Source organism: Sceloporus occidentalis, unplaced genomic scaffold (assembly GCF_023333645.1).
Source record: "Sceloporus occidentalis isolate IW3139 unplaced genomic scaffold, rSceOcc1.0.p SCAF_5, whole genome shotgun sequence".
In the NCBI taxonomy this organism is placed as follows: Eukaryota; Metazoa; Chordata; class Lepidosauria; order Squamata; family Phrynosomatidae; genus Sceloporus; species Sceloporus occidentalis.
In genome coordinates, this window is record NW_028316985.1 from 17,962,832 (window position 1) to 17,982,032 (window position 19,201).

Sequence of the window (19,201 nt, forward strand, 5' to 3'; positions counted from 1 at the left end):
ACATTTCTAGGGCCACAGGTGCCCAAGCATGCTGATAGAAACAACAGAAAAAACACTTACTCTGAAGATGTCATCTTCAGAGGCAGCAGAAACAGCTTCTTTCATGGCCTTGTCTAATTCCTCCTCTGCTGTTAAATCTCCAGAGATTGCCCTTCGAATCTCTGGTCCAATGTCATGTAATGTGCGCAAACCAGCCTGAAAGACAATATAAGTAAGAGAAATAAAAGTAGCTCTTAAAAAATTAACTAGATTCCTAGATTCCATTCAGGGGTAGCTTTGTTGGCCATTTAACAAATACAAACAAAAATCCATCAGTGGTACCTTTATTGTCCAATTGAAATGCACAGTAGAGTTGTTACAAGCTTTTGAAGCTCCATGGGCTTCTTCATCAGGCAAGATGTTACAAAGCAAAAATTGCAAATGTTAGTCAGATGCCTGCATGTTGTTTCAGTCCTTAGTAAAGATGTTATGATGAGGAGGATATTTTCCTCATGAGAAAACGTAGAGACTTCTTGAGGAATCCATTGTTCTCTGCCTACAAAGAGGCCTGTGACCTCACTGGAATGGAGACATATTGGATTGCAAAAAAGGGGCCCCTGTTGAGATGCAAATGGACTTTACATTTCTTGGGCTTTGAAAATCTCCCTATTGCCAGCATGGCCAGAAGGAGGAGGAGCCTGCCTGCAAAAGATATCCTCCCCATCATAACATCTTTACTAAGGACTGAAATAACATGCGGGCATCTGATTGACATCTCCAATTGTTTTCCCCCCCTCTTGTTTGGTTTGTAACATCTTGCCTGATAAAGAACCCCATGGAGCTTTGAAAGCTTGCAACAAGTATATTGTGCATTTCAGTTGACCAATAAAGGTATCACTGAAGGTTTCTAGATGTTACTGACCATCAATGAAATGCTATAGCAAAAGAGCTGGTTCAGGGGGCCAGGTTATTTGGATTCCAGTAACACACATCACTCATAAAAATCTAAAACTGGGAATGAACTGAAAGTATTTTGCAATTCAAACTGACTTAACCATGATATGGTCCTAAAACAGTATTTACCCTGAATAGTGTTCTGAGTTCTGAACATTGTGCAGTTCTGAAGCAGTGATTTCCCTGTATCTGGAGCATCAAAAGCAGAATCCCAAAAAATTTACACATTCTTAAGTTTCACTGATTACAATAGAACTTAACAAAACTTAACTTCTTTGTGGTCTCTGTGCCTCATGCAAATGGGTTCTGTGCCTAATATGGAGTTGCCACTTGGAACATTCTAGAGCTGAGTAGCTTGGCAAGAATACCACACCTCTCCCGCATACTGCGCAGATCCTAGCCCACCAAGCTACTTTTCCTGTGTTTCAGTCCACCAGTAGAACAGCTTGACTTCATCAGTTCTCCTGCTGAGTAGTTTCCCTCACTCTTTGTCTTCATTTTTTTCTTTGAGTACATATATGACTCTTTTTCTTTCTTCATAACTTTTATATTCTTTATTTTTGGCAACCATTGAAATATATATATTTTTAAAAAAACTCTCACTTTACCTCACTGTCCTCTCTATCTCTCAAATAACTTGTTCTTTCTCTGCATTTCTTCCATATGGTTAAATTACCTGACCCTATCTAGGAACAGTTTATTTGTATTCAAATATTAAGGCCATGAATATAGGCTTTTTGAGTACAGTATGAAAATATTCTTGCTGTAGCTACTGTTGTGCACTAACAGCACACTTACATGCAGTTCTATTCAGTTCTATTCAGAAGTAAGTTCTAGTAAATTAAATGGTGCCTACTCCACCAAAGTATGTGTATAAAATTGCAACCTGAATCACAGCCTATTTTCTTCAGAAAAGTTAAAAAGAATATGGTCAAAGAGATAAATCAAATACTTTATCTTGAAGACAGTGGCATCACTAGAAGAGTGCAGGGGGTGCAGGCTGGACTGGGTGACACCCCAGAAGAGGAGTGAAAGCTAGCTGAGTGCATGCCCCTCCCTGCCATGTGCTGTTTTACTCACGAGTAGAGTGGCACGCGGCAGTGAGGTGAGGGAGTGTGCCCTTTTGGCCCTGTCTGTCAGAAGCTGTGCCCCTCGCCCTGGGTGACACCCTGGGCAGTGATGCCACTGCTTTAAGGTAATAAGATACTTGAAATCAGAAATTCTAATAGAAATAGAATATAGACAAAATCCAATATTGGACTTTTACTTGCAGAATTCAGCCCAAAGCAGGTGGGGTCATTCCCTCTTCCTGCTTCAGCTTCATGCATATCCCTGAAAACTGTAGCCATTTGAATGATGTGGGGCTTGAAAAAAAAAAGTGATGGCATACATGTTATTAACGCCTACCCTTATGATTGTGGTGAAAAATTGGCATTCTAACATAGGCGGGATACAAACCGCCATATAGTACGTATAGGATACGTACTAGGGTTAGGAAGGGGCGGTGCTTCCGCACCCCCCTAACCCTAGTACGTATCCTATATGTACAAGATGGCGGCGCCCCTTCCACATGGGCGCCGCCATCTTTACGTACTGGATGCATAGCGTCCAGACGTGTCGCAGCGCCTATGACGTCGCGAATGCGCCAGCGGCGCTTCGCGACGTCATCAGTGCGCCGCAAGAAGAAGCTCCGAAATGGAGCTTCTTTTTTGCTCTGCGCGGGAGCCGCGCGGTTTGGCTGCTGCAGCTCCCGCGCGAAGCAAACGGCGGCGGCGGGGAAGCACCGCAAAGCGGCGGTTTGTATCCTGCCATAGTCTCATCAGTATGTATTTTAAATTGGGACTGGGAAGCACAAGGGGGAACTAGCAACTCAATTAGTTTTTTAAATGAAAGTTTTTTCCCCTCTACAGTTAGAAAATGTGTGGTTTAGATTTTGGTGAGAAGGACAATGGAAATTGTTGGTGGATAAGATACTTCAGTGTCATAATGTTAAAGAATATGCCAATAGCCTACTTTCTGTTTTAATTCCTACAGATTTTAGTCTATGTGCCTATTTCTTACCTGAAGAGACAGAGCATTCCGTTGTGAAGGTTTACCAACAAGGCCCTGTTCTTTCCGTTTTTTAAATTTCCGGAAATACTCTTGAATCAGGAATGTGGCATAGAACTTCCCAACAGTTACCTCATCATCTAGGTGGAAGGTTTTAAAACACATCAACAAACAAACAGTAAAAATAAAGTAATGATCAGATTTATTTTTTTGCTTTTCTTATTCATTGATGAACTGCTGTTTACTGATAATAGTGCCTAGTAAGGCATGTGACCCTATTACATTCATAAAATCTAGTCTCCAATCTATTGTCCAAAGGTGATTGCAATGGTTTATGTAAGGCATTCTTGGAGCTGCCATTTGGCAATAACAAAAGATCTCATTATTGCCAAATGGCGGCTCCAAGAATGCTTTACTGATGGGACAAGGGAGTACTGACACCTCCATGATGATTACTCACGGGAAAGGTGTGTGGGGGTGTGAATGCAGATCACAGGTTTCTCACGATTTCTGATGTTTTCCTGACAAATTATACACGATAAGCCTTTCGTGTGATATTCTCCTTTGATATTGACAGTGATATTAAACACAGAGCTGAAAAAAAGTTGCACTCACCACCTGCTGGGGGCACAACCTGATCCAACAGTTTCATGCTAGTACGCTTCCAGATTTTCTTAATGATTGCACGCAGCTCTTCATTGGCTTGCTCCAAGTTACCTACCAGAGGAAATAGTAGTCAGAAAAGAAATTATGGGTGGTAAACCATAAATACAAAACAATAATATGCCCAGTTTTATGCAATCATGTAAAAAAAAAAAAGAGGATGACTTTTAAAACAGCATCCTCAGGAATATATTTGATCCTATTAAAGAAAAGGAAGTCTAGGAAGAACAATAAATCCCAAGCCTCCATAAGTCTCTCCTACAGTCGACAAAGCATAGTGGAGAGATTAAGACAAAGCATTTAACAGCAGTTTGGATGCATTCTGTGTATGGATAAGCATTTGAGTAAACAGCATTTTAAAAAGATACCTAAGGAGTATTCTGCTGCAGATGAAAACACTGTGTGATAAAAATCTAGATACTAGAGATTCTGAGAATGAACAATGCTGTGGTGGAGTCAAATATGAAATATGTATTTCTAAATGACTAAATGGCACACAGAATCAATGTAGTGATTAGAACAGAGTTCATGAAGCTAGCCTTAACACAATTATAAAGATAGATATAGGAGTACCCAGTGCAAAAATGTCTAGAGTTAAATAATCTGATCAGCAATATGAAATTTGAAAAGCAGCCAAGACACCTCAGGAAGAAGGTCTGTGTGGCCTCCCCCCCCCCCCCGGCAAAGCTTCTATGTGTAATCTAATTATTATACTGCTACAACTGAAGGCTTTATCATGTTACACAATGTAACAGCACATGAATATTGTGTGTAGATCATGATTCACATTATCTTCACAATGAGGTAGTTATATGATTAATTAATAGCAAACACAGTTTTTAGGTATTTAACATTTTTTGGCCTCAGATATACTACATCACTACATAACCTGGAATTTAGTTAGCTTTGTAAATGCAAGTTAAAATGAGAATTCGAAGAGCATGAAGCAAGCAAAATCAACCCATACGTTCTGACATGTTAACATGTGTATGGGAATCAACATTTCAGTCAATATTGAGACAAATGAAAAATGATTTAGTCTCTGCCTGCTGCAAAAAATGGTGTTTGCTTTGGAAGAATATATTTTATTATTTCTGCATGTCTAAACATCAGTTCATAATGCAGGCTTAAAACGATAACAGATAAGATACAACATAAAATCCTTAAAAGTAAAAGCAGGCACAATTATCATGTAACTTCCCCTGAGGTTGAGATACTGTGACTTTGCCAGGGTCACCCAGTGCTTTCTCCAGAGTTGTACTCCAGTGCTCAAACCACATGCTGGCTGTAACTAAAGCCTTATTTAGTTTATTAAACGCTTATTTATCCCCAGTCATTAGATAGTGATATATATAGGGTATTCTGGGTAATACTTAAGTCTGTGCTTCAGTGATCTTCACAATAAAAAGAATAGGGGAGTGGTCCCCAAGTCTACCTGTTTGCATGACCCTGCTGATTGAACATGTTTCCCAAAAGTTTATTACAATGTATTACTAGGTGACCTCAAAGATCTCAGAAGGATTTTAAAAATAATATATTGTATAAGATAGCGGTTTACAGTTTTCCTGTCTTATGTCCTACAACTCTGTCAACCTGGGTTCTACAGTGACAAACAAAAGCTCCCTTTTCCAGGAATGGAAACTGATATGTTTTTGTCCAATTATTAATACAAATACCACTGGCTGAGAATAGGAATATAAAAATATTCACAAATGTTCTTATTCGTAGTGAGAATGAGTGACTCATCATAGTGCCTGAGCTGCACCTTGATAGAAACAAAAAGCTTACTTTTCTGGAGAAGTACATTTATTTTTTTGTTAATATATTTATCATTTTTGTTCAGTTTCAAAAATACTGCTTCAAAGAAAGCTGTCAATCAGCACAGTTTTTCACACTGTGATACTTTTATCAGTAGCAGCTGTAGCAAATAACAAAACACTTGTGTCTTGCACATTTTTTTATTCCAAAACTCAGTATTTTTTGCATACAGAAAGTCCTATGGGAGATTTTTTTTTGCCAAATAAGTTTCCAAGATGTAAAAAGAAAAGAAAAGAAAGAAAAGCAAAACCTCTCATCATCTCATTCAGCAGGGTGAAACTTTAATGTTTTTCCTCTTTCATGTGAAAATCAAATAAGCAAAAATCCTCATCCCTTTAAAATTAAAAATGACCTGTGGCTTATTGTGGATTGAATTATTTAAAAATCAAGTTCAGATTTTATATTTTGCATGCAATTGTGACTCTTCCAAAGCCAGACTTTCCAAATGAACCTGGATCTACAGTTCAGGATTTGCATATTTGGGAAAATATGCATTCTGAATTCGTTTCCATCTACGTATTCTCCTGTCTTATATATTTACCTATATGTCCTCTCCCCAAACCTACCATGCCAGGTATCCCAACTAGATTGTATACATTTAGAAGTAGTTTTACTTTAAGGGCAGACAGGTAAGTAATACTCCTGGAACAAAACAAAAAGCCCCCTCTAGTTATCTGCATTCTCTCTCTGTCTCTTTTTCCTCCCCAGCACATTGGTTGTTGCATTTTTCCCCAGCACAACAACCATTTTTGTCTCCCCACTAATTCCATTTGGGGCTCGATGTCTAGCTAGGTTAATTGTGTGCTGGATGCTGATGCTCAAAGATGTACCCCAGGGATATATCCCTCCGTTCTGATTGTTTCCCACTGAAACCATATCCCATGGTCTCATGCCAGTCTTAGATTTCCACACACCATGGTCACCTAACATACTATTCTGAGTTGACTCAGCATTATCATATTCTTTGCTAAATGTTTTTCTGCAGTTCTCAGCATTTCACTCAAAAAATAAACTTCACTTTGTTCTCTGCAGATAACTCTCACATAAGTGAGCATATGATGACAGCTATGCAGTGCAATGGAGTTTACTATACATTAACACATTTCCTTTTCTTCTTTTCTAATTTCAGAAGATAAAGTTTGGAGACAAATCTCTATGTTCAAGGCATGGTGTGTCTAACTAGAAGATGGATTGTGGGTGGGCAGTGGGGGAGGTAAATCAGATATCCTTTCTCCCAACACAGAACTATGTCTGCTGTTCCAAGCACCCTTTCCTTCTTCTGTTTTCATTTCATCACTTTTTTCAAGGCTGAATTTTGGTGACCAAATTATACAGCTGGGAGAGACCACAAGGGCCATCCAGTCCAACCCCCTGCCATGCAGGAATCAAAGCACCCCTGACAAATGCCCATCTAGCGTCTGTTTAAAAACCTCCAAAGGAGGAGACTCAATCACTCTCTGAGGCAGTATGTTTTACTGTCAAACAGCTCTTACCATCAGGAGGGTCTTTCTTATTTTTATGTGGAATCTCTTTTTGTGTAGCTTGAATATATTGCTCAGTGTTCTAGTCTCTGGCAGTGGAGTCACTTGGGGTGTGTGGCCCGCAGTGGGTGATACCTCAGAAGAGGGGTGACACGAGGAGGCCTCCTCCACCAACATAGCTGAGTGCTGAGTGCGCCTCTGCCAGTTTGCTGAGGTGGTCTCTCAAGGAGACCACCACCACCACCATGGCAGAGTGACCCTTTGCTGGCTTGCTGTGGTGGTGCAAGTCTCCTCACAAGAAAATCACCACTGTGGCAACAAAGGAGGGCTGAATGTCCCTATGCCAGCTTGCCTAAGCAGCACAAGCCTCGTGACGAGGAGGTTTCTTTGCGAGGAGGCCAGCACTGCTGCAGCTTACTTGCTAATTAGCTTACTTGCTGTTCACCGCTATGATCTTTGGAATAGCGGTATATAAATAAAACAAATTATTATTATTATTATTAAAGCTGGTAGAGTGAGCCCAGCCCTCTGTCTTGCTGTGGTGTAGAGGCCTGCAACGCCATGTCCTTTTTGCAACTGCCGTTCCCCACCACCAGGTGACACCACAGGTTGGGATGCCACTGGTCTCTGGAGTGGTGGAAAACAACCTTTCTCTATTCTTAATACGACACTGCTTCAAATATTTTAACATGGCTATTACGGTATGTCAGCCCTTAATCTTCTCTTCTGCAGGCTAAATTTACCCAACACCCTAAATCTCTCCTCATAGGGCATAGTTACCAGGCCTTTCACCATTTTGGTTGCTCTCCTCTGGACATGCTGTCCACATTCCTCTTGAATTGTGATTCCCAGAATTGGACACAATATTCCAGGTGAGGTCTGACCAAAGCTGAACAGAGTGGTACTATTATTTCCCTCAATCTACACTATATTCTTATTGATGCAGCCCAGAATTGCATTGGTTTTCTAAGCTGCTACATCACATTGCTGACACATGTTCAGCCCATGGTCCACTAAGACTTTTAGATCCCTTTTGCATGTACTGCCATCAAGCCAGGTGTCACTCATCCTATATCTGCATTTCATTTTTACTGTCCAAGTGCAGTATCCTACATTTCTCCCTGCTGAAATTCATTTTGATAGTTTTGGGCCAGCTTTCTAATCTGTTAAGGTCATTTTGAATTTTGATCCTGTCCTCTGGGGTATTGACTCCTCTTCCTAATTTGGTGTCATCTGTAAATTTGATAAGCATGCTCTCTTTTATATCATCCAAGCCATTGATCAAGAGGTTAAATAGCTCTAGGCCCAGGACAGAACCCTGTGGTATCTAGCAAGTCATGTCTCTCCAGGATGAAGAAGAGCCACTGGTAAACACCCTTTGGGTTCAGTTTGTCAGTTAATTACAAATCCACCTAACAGTTGCATTGCCTAGCCCACATTTTACTAGCTTTTTTCAGGGGTATCATGGGGAATCCTTGTGATGGTGGCCATTTACTATTTCTCCACCATAGAACCAAGTATAACGGTCTTTTCAACCTTTCTGACCTGATGTAAGACACTATTGTTCAATTCAGTTAATTGTGTAGCATTACTTAAGTGTACTTAGACATTACAGAGAAGAAGGCTGGATAACTAACAAGAGGTACTTGGTTCTGCATCTGATGACTCCAAATGCCTTACCTTCTGTTTTGATTCTCAGTGCTGTTCTGACCAGTGCAAATAAGGTTGCATTAAACATAACTGTTCCATCACTATTGAGTGGCATATTCATGGATACAAGGCGCTATGGGAGAAGAAAAGAATACAAAGAAGCAGGAAAATGTGTCATTAACTGGAGTTAATCATCTGATACTGAATGATGCTTAGTTCTTTCATACAGGGTTTGCTTGTCAATTTCAGGATTAATTCAAAGACTACTACATTCTTCATTTCTTTCCCTTTGTTATTATTTATGTGGAGACTGCAGAACTGTCCAAGACAAGTCAAATACTGTATAAACCTAGCATGCTGTATCCAGAAGTGACAATTTTAAAGTATTTTAGAGATACAATGGTATTGTCCCAGCTACCAACAGTCTAAATTTTGTAGGCTTGATGATTCAGTGTCCCGAGTTTTGTGGCAATTCACCATTAATAATGATCTTCTTCATTTTTTAAACCTGATACATTTTCATCTGTCATTAAACTTCATGATATAATGTAGCAACTACATTTTCCTAATTGCATACATCTGAACCATAGTTAAGGAACTAAGAAATGGTTATTGATATGACTTGTAGCTTTTCAGTAGGAACAGAATATTAATATCATACTGCACACATCGTACACACATATACTACTTTTCTGCCAATACAACCAAGGCAGTTTACAATGAAAGTAATGGCTTATCTAAAAGAAAAAAGGGATTGGATACAAGGAAAATAAATTGATACAAGAAATTAGAAGACTAGGAATGGGGAAGGCAACTATGGGGTGAAGCAGACTAGTGGCTGCTCCAACCCTGACTGACTGGCACCTGTAGATTCTTTCTCCACAACATTGCCAAGATCCGTCCATTCCTCTCAGCCTCTACTGCCAAGACTCTAGTCCATGCCCTAGTGGTTTCGCGACTAGATTATTGTAACCTCCTTCTGACAGGGCTTCCTCTTTCACCCCTCCATCCTTTAATCTCTGTCCAGTATTCAGCTGCCCGTATTGTCACATCCGCTCGCTGCTTTGACCATGTTTCACCTCTTTTATCCTCCCTTCATTGGCTCCCCTTCCCCTTCCGCATCCGGTACAAGCTTTTATTATTGACTTTCAAAGCCCTCCATGGATTGGCCCCTCCTTACTTATCTGACCTTCTTTCTCCTTACATTCCTACTCGCACCCTCCGCTCTTGTAGTCAAGGTCTCCTGTCACAGTGTAGGACTACCACTGCTCCCTCCCGTATTCGTCCCTTCTCATTTGCTGCCCCTTACTCCTGGAACCTTCTTCCCCCACATGCACACCTCATCACTTCTCTACCCAGTTTCAAAACTGAGTTAAAGACTATATTGTTTAGAGAAGCTTTCCCAGAGGTGAGCCCCTCTCTGACCCAGGAAGCCTCCTTTTAACCATTAATTAAGAAGCCAAGCACTTCCTCCAGTCCATCTGCCTTGGTCCAGGCCTCGGAGGTGGAGAACTGCTGGACCTGAACCCATTCCCCATCACCACTCCCTTCTCCTTTTGTGTCATGTCTTCTTAGATTGTAAGCCTGAGGGCAGGGAACCGTCTAACTAAAAGATTGTATGTACAGCACTGTGTAAATTTACAGCGCTTTATAAATAAAGGTTAATAATAATAATAATGGTGACTCGACACCACAGTCCTGGGGCTGGCTGCTACCACAGCCCTGAATGAGCAGCTGGTAAGGAGTGCCTTTTCAGTGTTCCTTTTTTGACTGGCTTCAGGCTGCTTTAGGCAGCTGCGGAGCAGCTTCCAGCCCCTCCAGGGGTGTGCATCATCTGCATACTCTGTCTCCAAAGCAGCCGGAAGTCACTCTTTCCTGCCTGTCTGTTTCAGTCCTATGAAATAACTAGAAAAGCTCTTAAAGAGTAAAGATATACAACAGAGTATGAAAGTCAGAATTGTACAAGCCATTATTTCCCTATTACCATGTACGGATGCGAGAGCAGGACAGTGAAGAAAGTGGATAAGGAGAAAATCAATTCTTTAAGATATGGTGCTGGAGAAGGTTGCTGAAGATACTGTGAACAGCAAAAAAGATACACAAATGGGGCCTAGAACAGATCAAGCCTGAAATTTCCCTGGAAGCCAAGATGACTAAATTGAGGCTGTCATACCTTGGCTGCATCATGAGAAGGCATGACTCCTTGGAAAAGACAATAATGCTAGGAAAGGTTGAGTGCAGAAGAAAGACAGGAAGACCATATGCCAGATGGGTGGACTCTATGAAGGAGATCACGGTATGAATTTACAGGACCTGGGCATAACAGTGAAGGATAGGGAGTCTTGGAGATGTCTTATCCAAAGGGTTACCATGAGCCAAGAGTCAGCAACAACAGCAACAATACAAGGAAGAAAATAAATCTAGGTATTGATTTTAATATAAAAACTTAGTGGCAGTGCGGGTGACAGTTCTGTGAGGAGAAGATTGAATGGGCAGTTGTTCTAGCCAAGACAACAAAGTGGGATTAGATGTCTCTATCTTTGATGTGACCAGGTAAAATTGCCACTTGTCTCAGATGGTCAAGGTGTTTTTGACTGTGATTGTCCTATACTGACCCACACATCTGTCAAGGGCTACCAGGGCTTCTCCAGTTCATTTTGGAAATACTTGCCTTTTCCTATTACATCTTCATCTTTATGATAAATGAATTGACTAAAGGTTGTTATCTGGCTGTGTCCTTAGCTACCATTTTCTGTTTCATAAGAAAAATCTGACTACAACCCAAAGAGATAAAAGGTAGAACTATACTAGCCAGTGAAGAGAAGGCACAATCCTATTTTTGTTACTCTGCTTCACGATGACAGCAAAGATGTTGGCCAGATGGGCCATATAATATACCTGATACTGAAGCTTTATTTTGTAGAATCAACAGTACTTGAGCATTTCTTTTTATAAGCTCTTCCTCAGTCTGCTGACCCATTATTAACTGCAGGAATTAAATATAAGGGAAAATCTATGAACAATTGAATCTTCTTTATGGTAAACCTGGCAAGGTCTACTGTCCTACACTCCCTATCCCTGTTATATCAGGAAACTTTGTTATTGTGTAGTTATTTCCTAACAGAATATTTGTTAGCTGCTAACTTTTTTCCTACTGGAAAAATGGATAATAATAATAATAATAATAATAATAATAATAATAATAATAGTTTATTTATATACCGCCCTTCCTGAGATCAGGGCGGTGCACATCAAAAAACAATACAATACAATAAATACAGAATGCTAGGACAAAATACAGAATGCTAGGAGCAACCAGGTAAACATGCTTTAGAGGTTTTGTCAGACTTGATTATGAATATTTAAGTGACTGAAACCTTATCGATAGTGTAGGCTTTGTTGCTCACTTACTTAACCCCATTAATACCACCTTGGGTAAAGAAGAACTTTCAGCCTGTGTCTTTTACCAACTGAGTACCTGCAGTTTGCTTCCCCATTCTATAAGTGGTAGCTTCTGGGCAGAATGTAGAAGATATGGAATATGATCCAGAAGTTCCTCTCAGACTAAACTTTGCAATTAAAATGGGAATACAGCAATATAAATGTTATGCTACCCTCTAAATACCAATTGTCTTAAGCAACTAAAAAATCAGAGCACTTAGCAAGGACATATTTGGATCAAGAAATGTGTCTTTAAATGAGAATTTCATCTTAGTTACTGGTTTTTCATAGCACAGCATTTCCCAACCAAGCATGTTAGATGTTTTTGGACATCATCTCCTAGCATTACCTAGCATGGCTAGTGGTCAGGAATAATGCAAGTCAATATCCAACAAGATCTGGAGACCATCTGCTGGGAAAAATTACATAAAACATGAACAAGTATCATACCTTGCAAGCTACCCGATGAGGACAGAGTTTTCCAAAACCCAGGGGAGGTTGTATCCGACGCAAGAGTGTCACCACATCTAGATGCTTGATACGTCCCCTGTAAGAAAGTGGAAAAGGAAAAAAGAACTGTCACATATAGTAATTAATATATTGTATTTAGTTGTCTGAATTAAAACATAATAGTAAAGCCCTGAATACCTCTATTATTAAGGGTTCAGAATACATGCCAATTTCCAAGTCTCTCTCTCTCTCTCTCTCTCTCTCTCAATCTTTCTTTCTTTCTGATAGTTGTAACAACGTCCCACATGTGTATTGCCTGTATGTACCTTGCTCTATATTTTCCATTTGGAACATAATATTAAATCTGATAATAGTTTTATTTAGAATCATAGACACCTAAGAGTTGGAAGAGACCTCAAGGGCCATCAAGTTCAACCCCCTGCCATGCAGGAATACACAATCAAAGCACCCTCAACAGGATCCTGCCACTTCAACCCATTAACCAGGTCATCACTGTTGGTTAGGATCAGATCTAAAATCTGCAAGGCAAGTGACGAATTTGTTGGGCCTTAAATTTTTGGCAAGAGTTTTGAATTCCAACAAATATCAGGATAGTTGAAATACTACATCTCTGAATGTGTGGTCATCTGTTCCAGGAAGGCATCATCCAAGCCCTCAGTCTTAGCAGTTTGGTTTTTTCAGTTCACCAGTTCAACTTTTTGCTCTCTGGGGGTTTATGGCCTCAAAGACCTTTTTCAAGAAATGAACAGAACAACCCCCCCCCCAAAAAAAACCCAGGAAAGCATGTACCTGTATTTACAGTAGAAGAGAAAAAGGAAACAAAATCCCATCAGCTGTGTGACGATCCAAAAACTTATTTCTTAAAAAGCCCAATGCTTTTGGCAAATTGGTGACAAGGCTGAAACACATTGGGCTTTTTAAGAAATAAAAGTTTTGGAATCATCACATAGCATGTGGGACTTTGTCTCCTTTTTCTCTTCTACTTTTTCCAAGAAATGTCTTAACTGTGGGGCAAAGATTCTGTTTCTGATGTTCACATGTATTGTCTCCTCTGCTTGGTCAAGAACGATGCAGTTGACTTGTACCCAATTTGCCAGACAAGCAAGGTGTAACAGATCTTCCCATATTAAAGTTTTTCAGTGGGAAGGGTCCTCTTAACTGCAGCTCTTGAAACTCAGAATAAGCCACTTCATACAGTTTGGGTGGCTATCTGCTCACACTTTTCTTTAGCCATGGAGAAACAGCTGGAGTGCTCAGTGAGCCAGACTCCTCTGCCCCTCTTTGGACCTCAGAGGACAAAACCTGACTGTTGTTTCTGAAAGAAACTCCTGTGACTGCCTCATATTCCACGTGCTGTTTCTCATTTTTCGCTTTACTAAGCACCTATCAATGCTACTTTCCATTCCACAATCAGTTAGTGTCCTTTTTCAGAAGATGACAAGTTATTCCTACTGATACATAGTTCTCTGTATTACTCAACATGAACTGCCCCCATTGAGAATCTTCTGATTCATGGAGCCTTCAGGACCTATTGATCAAGAGATTGCTACGTTCCTACAGAAAGGTGGGATAGTGTGAGTCTGCTCAACTCTGTCACCTCATGGGTTCTACTCAGGTTATTTCACGATACTCAAACAGGACAGGGGCTTGCACCTGAGATTGTTTCTCAGGAAAGTTAGTAGCTTCGTTCCCTAAAACCCTATCCAATATTTCACCCTCCCTTCTCAAAGTATAATAGTTCACCTTAATAGACTTACAGAAAACTTCATTTCATATCAGTATTCACCCTTTTAGCAGATGTTTCCTCTGATTCTGTCAGACTGGAGCATATTTGCCCTTGCAACAGCCCAAGGATTTTCATGAAATGTCTGGCTATGGTAATGGCATGACTAAGGGTCAAAAGAGTTTCTGTATGCCCATAGTTAGATGACAGGCTGATAGTCTTCTCTTTTTTCCATCATCTGCTTTGTGGTGTCCTTCCTTTGGTATCTGGGCTTCCTGATAAATTGGGAGAAGTCTTAACTATGTTTATCACACTGTATCCAGTTTATAGGGATAGTGCTCAATTCCATAGAGTCAGACATTTCTACTGCAGTACAGAGTTCTTCCAGTAAAGGCCTTGGTACAAAAGCACTTAAGAAATCATCATGCCAAGGCCATATCCATTCAGGTTCTACTCATTCTCATGATGGCAACTACCATGGCACTTCCTTTCACCTGGATGAGACCGCTTCAGAATTGCTTTCTGGATCACTTCAATCCTGAGCAGCACAGTCCAAGCATGTTCTTCTTGGTACCTCGCACTCTCTGCTTGTGGACCAATCTCTCCGGCTCCATGAATGGCATGTATTTTGCTTACCCTACATCTTCTCTGGTCCTTACTATAGATGCATCTGTATCAAACTGGGGTGTTCACACCCTGGACTTGATGTTAATGGCTGCTGGTCTGATACTTAGACGCTGTGCCATATCAGTGTTCTTGAACTGTGTGTGGTGTAGAAAATGCTTCATACATTCCAGAGACTATGGACAACAGGACCATAGTGTTTTACAAGGGAGTATATACATTATCACGTCTTCCTTCAGTTTACCCTCTAGAAATGGGATTGGTTTATATACAGGAGCATATTTCTTCTGGTGGTGCATCTGCTAGGAACTGACTATGTCCTCACTGACAATCTCAGAAGAATGACCTCATTCTCCCATGAGTGGAAGATGGACCCAGCCCTACTATGTTGCCTCTTCCTTTGTTGGAGGACACCCAAAATAGCTCTTTTCATCTCCCTGGCAAATGGCCATTGCACTCACTTTTGCAGCAGGGACCACCAAAGCTTGGGCTCTCTAGGAGGCATGCTACTTTTCTCATGCTATGGTCCTCTCTGTATGACTTTCTCCTTTTTCTGCTGCTTGTGAGGGTCATCATGAAGATCATGGATGATATTGCAGATGTTATTTTCATCACCCCATGGTGGCCCCACTAACTGTAATTCTCCAAACACCTCAGATTGTCCAATGGCAACTTTCGCTACTTTCTGGAATGCTTGGATTCCCTTCCATGCAGCATGGAAGAATTCTCCAGCTGGATGTGGCTACTCTCAGGTTAACTACATAGAGACTTTGCCCATATTGGACCTATCAGATGACATCCAGCTCATGATGTCAGCAGCTCACAAGTAGTCAGTAAAGCTTTCCTATGCAGCCAAGTGGAGCTCCTTGGTCTCCATCCTGTAGATGGAGGGTCTTCAATCAGACAGCTTTTCACAGCTTTGTTTCCTTATGTCTTTGTGAGCTAAAGACCACACCTCTGCACTGAAGATCTTTCTGGTGAAACCATCTCCACTCACTCAAAGCTACAGAATGCCCCCTCTTGGTCAACACACCTGAAGGTTAAAAGTTTTCTTGAAAGGTTATATACACTTTCATCCACCTAATCATGGACTGCTGCCTATGGAGACCCTGCCCTTGATCCTTTCTAAGCTTTTTGCATGCCCCTTTGAATGATAGCATCCTGTGAGTTTTAACTGCTCTTCTGGAAGATAGCATTCCTTCTTGTTATCACCTTTGCACATAGGGACAGTGAATATTTTTGCTTTCCTAGTGACAAGCTCTAGGTAGTTCACCATATGGTGACATCAGCCCTAGTGATGCCACTGGTTACCAGTAGGCAACATGTTCTTTCCTAGTCTAGGGAAAAAGGGATAATAACATTACTTCTAAAAAACACTGGGGATCATTTTTTCCAGTTTAGTAAAATCTTGTCTAGAACACTTGCATGAGTATGACATTTCACACAACATGCTTTATACGTATCTGATAAGAAAGAAACCTAAATAAAATAGAAATTAACTAGCGTTAGGTTACAGCTGTTCAAGTGTATGAAACCTCCTGTGAAACTTGAATTCTGTGTTACTGAACCATCTGAATATATTTTTATGAACCACAAAAAAAGTTTTGATGAGATGAAACTTTTAAATAATTGCTTTCCAGTGCTGAATATAGAGGTTCTCCCTGTAAACTAAAAGATTTTCATATAATATTTTGTTATTCTATAACACACCTAAGAAAATATGGACTATTAGGCCAATGGGACATTAATTTAAAATGCTGCTGAAATTAAACACCTCTATAATTTATTATATTATAAATTTGACCTAGATTTAGAATATTCATCAAAATTTATTTAATTTGAATTCTCATAAAAAATAGTGTATTTTAACCAAGCTGCCCCATCTGTAATATGGGGAATAATAATCTTTACTTACTTATGGAGCTCTTCTAAATATTACAACTAAATAATTACCACGGGATGTTTTGAATCCTTGAAATCACTGTAAAGATTTATGTATTATTCTTAATTGTACCTATACTACAGCAGTAGCATCAGGATGCTAAACTTTGATGAGAACAAAGAGTTAGTATAATTCTTCTCTGTAAAATATGGTGGCAACTTACTTAGCTTCAGGATCATATTCTGCCCAGATCCGTTTAAATTCATCCAGATGATGAGGACCCAGAATTGACCAATCCCTTGTCAAGTAATCAAAATTATCCATGATAACAGCTACAAAAAGGTTAATGATCTGTAGAGAATAGAAACAAAAATAGGGAGAAGGCATTGCATGCATAGGTGTAAGTATACTAATATTAATAATATGAGAATTATTCATGCTTCATTTTCCTTTTACTGTATTATATATAAAAATATTACACAACCATCTTGGAAGAGAAGATTGTTTTGCTCTATATGCACAATATCAGCGATATCAAATGGATGTGTTTTTATACTGCATCCTTGCATTATGAATATTGCAGATTAAATTAATACTGTGTCTTGAAAAGTCTGCCAATTCACTTTTATTATAGTGCAACAATATCTGGAGGGCTGCATGATAATAATTCTTGCTGTAAACAGCAGGGCTCCCAAGGGACCGCTTGTTCATAAATCGTCTAGATTTGGAGCTAGTAGTAAGATGAACATGTTTGCTGCCAGTACAGAATTATTTATGGTTGTAACAGAAAGATTGTGAAGAGCTCCAAAAGGATCTCCAAACCAAAAGAAAAAACATTGTCTCTCTGCCAAGTGTGATTTAGTGAATGCATGTGAAAGGTGATGCCTTTTCACTTCTTCAGTGATACTCTGTGACTAATCAGGAAATAGCAATATAGCAATAGCAAGTACATGTCTATACTGCTTGTCACTCCTTAAGCGGTTTACAGTGTGTAAACTCATTGCCCCCCAACAACTTGGGTGATGTAATTATCCAGAAAGAGATGTAATTATAAAATGAGCTGAAAATATAGCTGCCAATAAGATACTGCTCTTTATAAAATTTATGGTATGAATCTGAATACTTTGTATAGTTCTGGTCATTGCAATTCAGAAAGGATGTAATAGAGCAGGAAAAGGTGCAGAAAAAGCAGAAAAGTGCAATCAGAACAATTACGGGGATGAAGCAGTCCCTTTGTTGGGAAAAGTTATAGTGTTTGAGGGTCTATAGCTTAGGGGGGAAAAGATAAGCAAGTAGAGTTATTTATTTATTTCATAGAAGTGTATAAATTTATGAAAGTTATGGACAGAATGGGTAGGGAGAATTTTCTTCTGTCATAATATTAAAAACTGGTCAATCACTAAAATTGAATTGTGGGAAATTCTGGATGTACAGAGGGGGAAAAGTCTTTACACAGCTCACATTTAGATTGCTGATGTTGTTATCATAAGGTGTAGTTTTGGCCACCAAGTTGGATGAAGGGAGCTGAACAAATGGAACATAAGGCTATTGATGCTATTAGTCATGATGGCCATATATTACTTCCTGTATCAGAGGCAGTATTCCTCAGTAGAGTAGTTGCCAGAGAATGTGAGTGGGAAGATGCTGTTGAATTCTTGTTTGTGAACTTTTCATAGATAACTGGTTCACTACTGTGTGAACAGAATGACTGATTAGATATTCCTTTAGTCCCACTGGGTGACCTTGGGCAAGTCACACACTTTCAGTCGAAGAAAGCCCCATGATAGGTTTGCCTTAGAGTTGCCATAAGTTGGAAATTACTTGAAGGCACACAACAACAAAAACAACAGCATTCCAGTACTGCTGTTTTTAAATGTTAACTCTTCAGTACCTTTCAAAATGTCTACGTTAGCATACTGCATATGGGTATACACCTTGACATTTTAGTAAAAAGCAATGTATATTAGTTTCCAGTATATCCACATTAGCAACAAAGATGAGGTTCAGATGTTCCCAGTTTTTCCTAGTGAATTTTCTGAGGTCACTTATTCATTCCCCAGAAAGTCTGAGCTTCAACCAAGGCTGAAAGCCTTGGTATAATTTGCTATAGGAAACAGACTGAAAAAATATCTTGGAATAACAAACATAAATCATTGCTACAATAAGGACAGCAGTCTTTGTGAGGAAGCATCTGTGTTGAATTTGAAGTACGGCAATCATTGGCTATTGTTTTTAGGCAGTGTGTAATAAATTTTGGTATCTATGAACAACTATTCATTCTTATTGATTAACAACTATATTGCTTGAAGAAAGTCTGAAGTACAATTTCTAGCATCATTATTTTTCCAAAGGATCAGGCAGCAGGCAATGGCCTGACACTATCTACCTGTCAGCATTAACAATACTGGACTAGACAGAGAAATACAATCACCTAGTATCAAGCAACATCCTATGTTTCTAAGGTAA

At 39.7% G+C, this 19,201-nt stretch overlaps 1 protein-coding gene and 1 long non-coding RNA gene across 16 annotated transcripts in view; one reads left to right on the top strand and one right to left on the bottom strand.

The window, feature by feature from the left end:
* The window catches only part of LOC149311718 (uncharacterized), a 107,342-nt gene that overhangs the window by 39,194 nt on the left and 48,947 nt on the right, over positions 1–19,201 (top strand). Inside the window, exon 7 of one of the 10 annotated variants that reach the window (XR_016281482.1) lies at positions 2,968–3,174. The exons of the other annotated variants lie outside the window; for them this stretch is intronic. This is a non-coding gene — a long non-coding RNA (uncharacterized LOC149311718). Of the gene's footprint in view, positions 1–2,967; positions 3,175–19,201 lie in introns of those variants that run through there. 10 annotated transcript variants of the gene reach the window in all.
* The window catches only part of LOC149311719 (voltage-dependent L-type calcium channel subunit alpha-1C-like), a 487,833-nt gene that overhangs the window by 32,995 nt on the left and 435,637 nt on the right, over positions 1–19,201 (bottom strand). For all 6 annotated transcript variants that reach the window (XM_089527751.1, XM_089527750.1, XM_089527748.1 and 3 more), the window contains 6 exons: positions 16,959–17,086; positions 12,486–12,582; positions 8,625–8,727; positions 3,598–3,699; positions 2,995–3,122; positions 61–195 (listed from right to left, as the gene is read on the bottom strand). In XM_089527751.1, coding sequence (XP_089383877.1) covers positions 61–195; positions 2,995–3,122; positions 3,598–3,699; positions 8,625–8,727; positions 12,486–12,582; positions 16,959–17,086 — 693 coding nt within the window. The remainder of the gene's footprint in view (positions 1–60; positions 196–2,994; positions 3,123–3,597; positions 3,700–8,624; positions 8,728–12,485; positions 12,583–16,958; positions 17,087–19,201) is intronic.